We start from the raw sequence: 7,651 nt of genomic DNA, 5'->3' as shown, positions 1-7,651 counted from the left end.
ACACGACTCCACGAGTGAGCAGCGAACAGCTGCATGCCGGCCACTGTTTCTGAAACAGTGAAGGATTTAGAGGGTGCTTGGATACAAGGGACTATTTTTAGTCTGACTAAAAATAGTCTCTTTTAGAGGCTAAAGTTCCAAGCACCCCTGACTAAAGAGAGGCTAGGACTAGTCTTGAGGCTAAAATCTTTTAGTCATGGGAAACCTACTAAAATATGTATTAGCTCTCTCTCTCCTCATTTAATTCCTCTCCTTAGTTCTGGATTGGAGGGTTTGGAGGATAATAAATGCTCAATAACTAGATTTTAGTTTCTTTAGTACTTGGATCCAAGCATGGGTGAGACTAGCAAATTTTAGTCCTACTACTTTTAGTCATGGGACTAAAACATATCCAAGCATGCTCTTAACAAAAAGGCTGCATGCATCTCCTCCTACTCTCTCTCACAGCACACTAGACTCAACGGGCATGCAAGCATCCACCCTGCAAAGGTGCAGCTTTATATGCACTTGCGTGCATGCTAGCTGGTAGCTGCTCTAGCTTTCATTTGCTTTTGTTCTTTTGTTTTTACTACTGTGCAACATGCATGCATCCACTGATCCCTCCATCCATCCATTAATGCAGCCTGAGATGTCGTACATGCTTACCGCCAGGTTTTTTGGCGGTAGGGTTACACAACCTACCGTCAAGGACCTTGACGGCAGGGTATTTTTTATGTTAAATGGTTGTGACGATGCAGTTAAGTGCTACCGCCAAAGTCCATGATGGTAGGTGGTTATACGCTACCGTCAGACACGCTGGCGGTAGAAAAAAGGATCAGATCTCAAAATTTTTACAAAGTAGGGTTAGATCTCAATCAAATTTTAGAAAAGGATTAAAACATCAAATTTTGCCTCCCGGGATGGAGGTGCCAGCGTTCGTCAATCTGACCAACAAGGACGACAACGACGACTTCTAGGGCTACGGGTCTGCTTTTTTCTTTTAAAGTTTTCTTTTCATGTTTTAAGTTTAAATTAATGTAAGTGGACTTTTGCTGGCGGTTTAGATATTAAGTTTATGTTTTCATTTTTTGATTAATTTTTTTTAAACACCAAGTCTGAAATGCGAGGCGCATATACTTATCACAGATTCAATGTTTAATTGAAAACGAATCAAATCCGCGTCCGTTTGTGTCGGTGAGTTGGAGTTGGCGTGACTGAATGCAACTGAACCAAACACTGCCTCGTGTCATCGACACCTCTTCAGATAATGGAGGGACAAGATCCACTGAAGACAAACGCCACGGATGGCTAGGATTAAAGCTAGCTGTTATCTTCTTACTTTCCAGTTACTTCCTCCGTCTAGGTGTGTAAGTCATCTTACGAAAACCAAATAATCCCAAAACACTTAGGCGCGGTGCATTAAATTTTACCTAGTTTCTTGTTTTTTGACATATCAACCAATAAGAGATGTGGGGTGTGCATGCAGTGATTAGTTCATTGCATGCAATGCTATTAATTAGCAAATGAACATTAAGTTCTCTCGTTTTCTCCTTCTCCTTGGTCACGGTGCACAACCTAAGATAACTTACTCACCTAGACGGAGGGAGTACTACTTGTTTTATAAACTTCACTGAGTTCTGTCTACCGCTGTAAATTGAACTGGCCCTTAAAGCCATGGTGCTGGAATGAGAAAAGTAAGAAAAGGAAACCTATTTGCATTAGAGTAATTCTAATTTAGCTAGGGTTCTTCTCTCTCTCCCCTCTCGCGAAAACCACGAACACCAGCGATTCCCGGTCCAAATTCATCTACTCCCAGTGACCCTAGATTAGCTGCAGAATATTCCTTCCTTTTCCCAGTGAGCCTAGATAGCGCGGGTCGCGGCAAAGAGTAACGCTCTTTTTGTCGGCGGCGGCGGACCAACGTCAAGCTCCACGCTCGTCCTTCCTCAATCCTTCCCGTTTCTTAGTCCTACAGGTTAATCTCTTAAAAGAATACACTTGCTTGTTTGATTTGGGGAATGAATCTATTTTTTTTTATCTGCTCTATCTTCAGTTTCAATCACGAGTCTTTTTTTCTTTTTGTTGAATTCGGGCCAGCGCTCCTTAGCCATAGCGTTTCATCGTTTGGCTGTTAGCGTAATCATGGTGGATTAGTTTTATATAGTAACCATGCTCATGTATGAACGGTAACACATGTACAAGACTGATATACTCTGCCGCCTGCAATAATAAAATACAGTACAGTACATGACATCTTCTTGCAGCCTAGTACTAGTAACTATGATTACCTATTTATCTGAGACCTTGCAAGCAGTTTGAGTGTGTTAAGATTGTTCCACCAACCAGGACTACGCATCTCCTCACCACCGAAGATGTATTGTATTTAGAACCAAAATTGGTTTTGTGATGGGGGTGCTCTCTGCTCTGGTCGTAGCAATCAGACAAAGCTTCTCTCTCAGGGTATGTCAAATAAAAAATATTTATGGTCTTTGTTTTGCATTCTTTATTTATTTCTTCTAGAAAATGGCACTGTCTTATCTGCTAGTAGCTGCTTTCAGAGTGCGTGGCTAATTTGTAGTTTTGCACTTTTCCTGCTCCCAGCTGCGCACCATGGACCACCCAGCAAATATGTATCTTCGCATGCTATGATCATCTCTCTCTCTCTCTCTCATGATGATGATGATCCTCTCACCGCGGCAATGGCTGCTGCTGCTACCTCTGGTCTTCCTCTCTACTCTTCTCTTCTCCTACCTGTACACGACCCTATGGCTAAGGCCGGAGAGGCTCAGGCAGAAGCTGAGAAGCCAAGGAGTGAAGGGTCCCAAGCCTTCTTTCCTCTTTGGAAACATACCGGAGATGAGGAGAATCCAGAAACTTGCCACACCTGCTCAAGAAGAGGGAGCAGGGCCTACTGATCGCTTCTCCTCAAATTATGTGGCCACTCTGTTCCCTTACTTCCTCCACTGGACCAGAGTTTATGGTATGTTGACAAACCTGTAGATAGTTTCAGTAAGGAAGGAATTTAGCTTGAATTTGTTTGGTTGCTGAATTCTAGTCTATTCGATGTTTAATAAATATATTTGTAGCTTTTGTTAGTAGAAGTGTTCCTGTAGAAAGAGATATCTATTTTTCTTGCACGGCAGAATTTGTGAGGGGTTCATGGGGAATGCACAATTATAATCACAAAAAAATCGAGGCCTTTTGTAGTTTCAGGATGAGTAGATGGTGCTAGATGCTGAAGCCAGTTATGTTCTTTGATGAGGACCTGTTATCTCCTAGAATTTCGTAGTCGTTTAGATTATGTACTATATAGCGTGTCTCGCCATATGTTGACTAATCTTCACTTTGAGCCATTAACTTAACATAAACTTTGCTTTTAAGAATATTTGTATTTAAGTTCTGCTTAAGTAGACATGTGTATTATTTTACTGTTATGAATCTTTGATTAGACAGCGGGATTTGGCCCGATAACATGGATAAATGGCCTCTGAGCTGCATATTTAAACCTTGCAAGTTGCCGTAAATTTGATGTGTCAGGTTCCATCTACTTGTATGCTACTGGAAGCATACAAACTCTACATGTCATACATCCTGACATGGTGAAGGAGCTGGCCAGTTGCAAGTCTTTGGACCTTGGAAAGCCTAGCTACTTGCAGAAAGAGCATGGAGCTCTTCTTGGTACGGGAATTTTGACGGCGAATGGTGACCTATGGGTACACCAACGGAAGGTCATTGCACCTGAATTCTTCATGGACAAGGTTAAGGTAATTGTGCCTTCACCGTGAGTATTTTTCTTCAGACACGCCTTTTTTTAGGCAAAAATGCTTCAGACAGTGTTTTTTCATGGTGTTGTTCAACAATAATGCTTGCTTAAAAATGATTACTACATGCACCATTAGACTAAACTTGATTGTGGAAATATCCACAGGGAATGGTTAATTTGATGATGGATGCTGCACTATCAATGTTGAATTCATGGGAAGAAAAGGTTGAGTCTGAAGGAGGCAGGGCAGAGATTGTAGTTGATGAGTTCTTGCGGAACTTCTCAGCTGATGTTATATCAAGAGCTTCTTTTGGAAGCAGTTTTGTCGAAGGCAAAGAGATATTTTACAAAATTCGCCAACTTCAGAAAGCGATGGCGAAGCGAAGTATGCTTATTGGTGTTCCTGGAAGTAGGTATGTTCAATGTATTCATATCATCTTTATCTTTATATATGATGTATTTGACATCAACCCCAGAGGCTATTTCACATACTATACCATGATGGCTATGATGGCAGTGGCATTCCATTATTGATTCTTCACAGCTGTGAAACTGTATAGTTTATGCATTTGGGAAGTAGCACGAATTTTCCAATAACATGTATAAGTACTTAAGCTAACAACGGTCAGTACCTGTCTCAGATATTTCGAATTCAGAAAGTTTCCGCCAGTATCAGATTCATTTTAGGGTCACTTCGATATATATGTCCTATTTCCACTTGATTAATTTGAATACAAATCATGTTTATTTTTTTCTAAATGCAATGCTTTACAATTTTCATGCAAGTGCATGTACCATGTTCAATGAAGAGCTGTTAGACAGATAGAAAAGCTACAGGATTGGATATTATGAACTATAACAGTACACTATAGTATATCGAAGTTCAGTGTCACCGATGGACTGTTCTTTTCTAGCCACTACTCCAACATGATTTGACACATGTTTTGCTTTAAAAAAAAGCAGTAGCCCGAGTCGCCCTCGTGCGGTGGCTGGGAGGCCCCAGATCCCGTCGCCCCCGACCCCCCCTCTCGTCCTCCTCCTCCCTCGCGGCCGCCCGAGGGCGCGGCCAGGCAAAGCCTTGCCGTCGCCGGCGGCGGCGGGGACTAGGTGCCCTCCCGCTCGAGAGGAGCTGGCGCGGGCCGGCGCCCTCGGGCAAGAGCGTGGCGTGCGGCCGGACGTCACGGCGGGGGCTGGCGGCGCTCCGGCGATCCCATACCCCATGGCAGGCGACTTCAAGATCTGGGACGCCACGGTCGCCAGGGACGGCGGCGTCGTGACCAGATCCGCGGCGGCGCGGCTGGATCTGGGCCCAGGCATGAGCTTGGTCTCCGGGTCACGGTCGGCGCGATGGCAAGTGCGACATGTCGGCAGCTGGACGGATCTGTGGGACTCCATCCTTGAATGGTCCTTGACAACTCGGGCAACTCCGGGGGAAACCCTAGATCTCCATGGGATCGAGCGATGGCGGTGCTTTTGCGTCATAGTCCCTCTTCAGGGCATCGTTTTGGAGTTTGCTACGGTTGAAGGGACCAGCGAGGCTGGCGGCATATGCCCGGTGGCACAACTGCTGATGAAAATCGCGCCGACTATGGTCATGGCGGACGATGGCGGCGTCTTTGATGTCGTTTCCTTGTCGAGGCATCGTCGTTGCAGTTGGCGTCATCAGACTCGGGGTGCTCCGGGGGAAACCCTAGATCTGGGACTCCCGGATTGGACGATGATGGCGTTCTTAGTATCGCTTTCCCTCGTGGGGGCATCATTTTGGAGCAAGTGATGGATGGAGGCGACAAGAGGAGGAGCAGTGCTTCATCATACACATTGATGGTGTCGGATCTCGATGGCATGGCGCCATGTAGATTAGGCGTCTGATGTGCGATGATGGATACGCGCAGGAGGTCGACGCTGTCTGGCGTCATGTGGCGTCGGTGGCAGCTAGACCGGGCAAGGTACATGCAGCAGTACAACTCTGAAGATGGATTGATGGCAGGTGGTTGCGGCTGCCTCATACCCGGCAGGCGTCCTGGTTGAGGAGCACGCCGGACTGGTGGGTGCCCATACCCGGCAGGCGTCCTGGTTGGGACCTCAGGTCTTAGATGTTAGGTTTGGCTGCGAGGTCTATTTGGTATTAGGCCCAGACTATCAGCGCCCCTTCATCATCTGGATAGGAGTAGCAACAGATGTTGCTTAGACGGTGGCTTTAGTCTTATTGTTGTATGACTTTGTAAGGTCTTGTGTTAATAATTAATAAAATGGCTGTATGCATCGCCGAGATGCAGAGGCCGGGGTCTTCCTCCTTTTCAATTTTTTTTAGAGGAGTACTTATTTTTGATAATAAATATGCTTGAATTTTGCTGCTGCAATAAACAGATATTTACCGACAAAGAGTAACAGAGAGATTTGGAACCTGGGGAGTTGCATCCGTAGCCTCATCTTGGACATAGCCAAGAAGCACGGACAAGATTCAGCGGCCACCCGAAATAAGTTTTTTCTGCACTCCATCATTGAGGGTTCTAAAGCCGCTTCATTCTCTTCGTGCACACCTGAGGATTTCATCGTCGACAACTGCAAGAACATCTACTTCGCGGGACATGAGACAACCTCGAGCACTGCCGCGTGGTGCCTGATGCTTCTTGCGGCGCACCCTGAATGGCAGGATCGCGCTCGGGCGGAAGTCCTTGACGTTTGTCATAGAGAAGCATTAGACTTCGACAAGCTACGCAAATTGAAAACGGTACGTATGATCAAGCCTCCCTCTTGTAAATGAGGTTTTTTTGTTTTGTTTTGTTTTAACAAGATCAATACTACTAGCATGTTTGATCTGAACAAACGTATGTATTGCTGAGTAACAAACCTCCGATAACTACCTGAATGCATATTAGCTTTTGCTTGCCTTGTGACTGACTTGTGCAAAGTGCTAATACAAGAAGCATGGTTTTACTACAGCTAACGATGGTGATCCAGGAGACCCTCCGCCTGTACCCGCCAGCCTCCTTTGTCACGCGGGAAGCTCTGGAGGACCTGAACCTTGGCGGCATCGACATCCCGAAAGGCACCAATATCAGGGTTTCGATCATGCTGGCTCACCGGGACCCTTCGGCATGGGGCGCCGACTGTGACAAGTTTGATCCGGGAAGGTTTGGCGGAGGCATAGCACGCGCCTGCAAGCCCCACCACATGTACATGCCGTTCGGCGTGGGTCCCCGGACGTGCGCCGGCCAGAACCTCGCCATGGTTGAGGTCAAGGTCGTGCTATCGCTGCTGCTGTCCAGGTTTGAGTTTGCGCTCTCGCCGAGCTACGATCATCGACCCGTGTTCAGGTTGACCGTGGAGCCCGGGAGCGGCGTGCCGCTGATTCTTAGGAAGCGATGAATGATGGTCCGTTCATCGTTTCTGAGCTGTTGCTTGTTGTTTACTGTCGATGTCTGACAGGGAGGAACGGCTGGATGTTGACTGTAAACACTTGTTAGTATGTTATACTACTGTGCATGAGAGTAACAATTCTTGTCACTGCACTTTTTCGTTTTATCTGGCTTCTTCGGTCAAATGATCCTAATCCTTCAACTTCGTACTGTAGAAATTTGTCCTAATACATCCGGACTACATTTCTTCAGAAATAGTAATTCCTTGACTTCGACTTATTGAAAAGACACCTACCTTTACACATGGTGCAAAATTTGAGCGTATCAAATATGGTACGATCAAGAAGGCGTCACTTTGCATCTTGTTGTGCGTATTTTCCGAATCCTTCGTGTTGTATATATAAACAATTTACACTCTCTTATAGGATGCTTAAGGGCTTTGCAAAAAGATGCAGAAGATCAGATTGGCTTCCCTGTCAGCTACAGCAAGGCTAGACGTGCGAAGAAAAATATATTCAAGAACTTGTATGGAACCTATGAGGAGGCCTAT

At 45.6% G+C, this 7,651-nt stretch overlaps 1 protein-coding gene across 1 annotated transcript; it reads left to right on the top strand.

Moving 5' to 3' along the window:
* Window positions 1-1,718: 1,718 nt before the first annotated feature.
* LOC119308451 (cytochrome P450 714C2-like) lies at window positions 1,719-7,307 on the top strand. The gene is made up of 7 exons (XM_037584583.1): window positions 1,719-1,954; window positions 2,326-2,439; window positions 2,581-2,959; window positions 3,517-3,743; window positions 3,908-4,155; window positions 6,110-6,473; window positions 6,686-7,307. The coding sequence occupies exons 3-7, from the start codon at window positions 2,650-2,652 to the stop codon at window positions 7,109-7,111; spliced, it is 1,575 nt and encodes a 524-aa protein (XP_037440480.1). The 5' UTR covers window positions 1,719-1,954; window positions 2,326-2,439; window positions 2,581-2,649; the 3' UTR covers window positions 7,112-7,307.
* The last annotated feature ends 344 nt before the right edge of the window (window positions 7,308-7,651 follow it).

This window comes from Triticum dicoccoides, chromosome 5B (assembly GCF_002162155.2).
Source record: "Triticum dicoccoides isolate Atlit2015 ecotype Zavitan chromosome 5B, WEW_v2.0, whole genome shotgun sequence".
In the NCBI taxonomy this organism is placed as follows: domain Eukaryota; kingdom Viridiplantae; phylum Streptophyta; class Magnoliopsida; order Poales; family Poaceae; genus Triticum; species Triticum dicoccoides.
The sequence above is the reverse complement of the archived record's forward strand: the minus strand, read 5'-3'. Positions and strand labels throughout refer to the sequence as shown.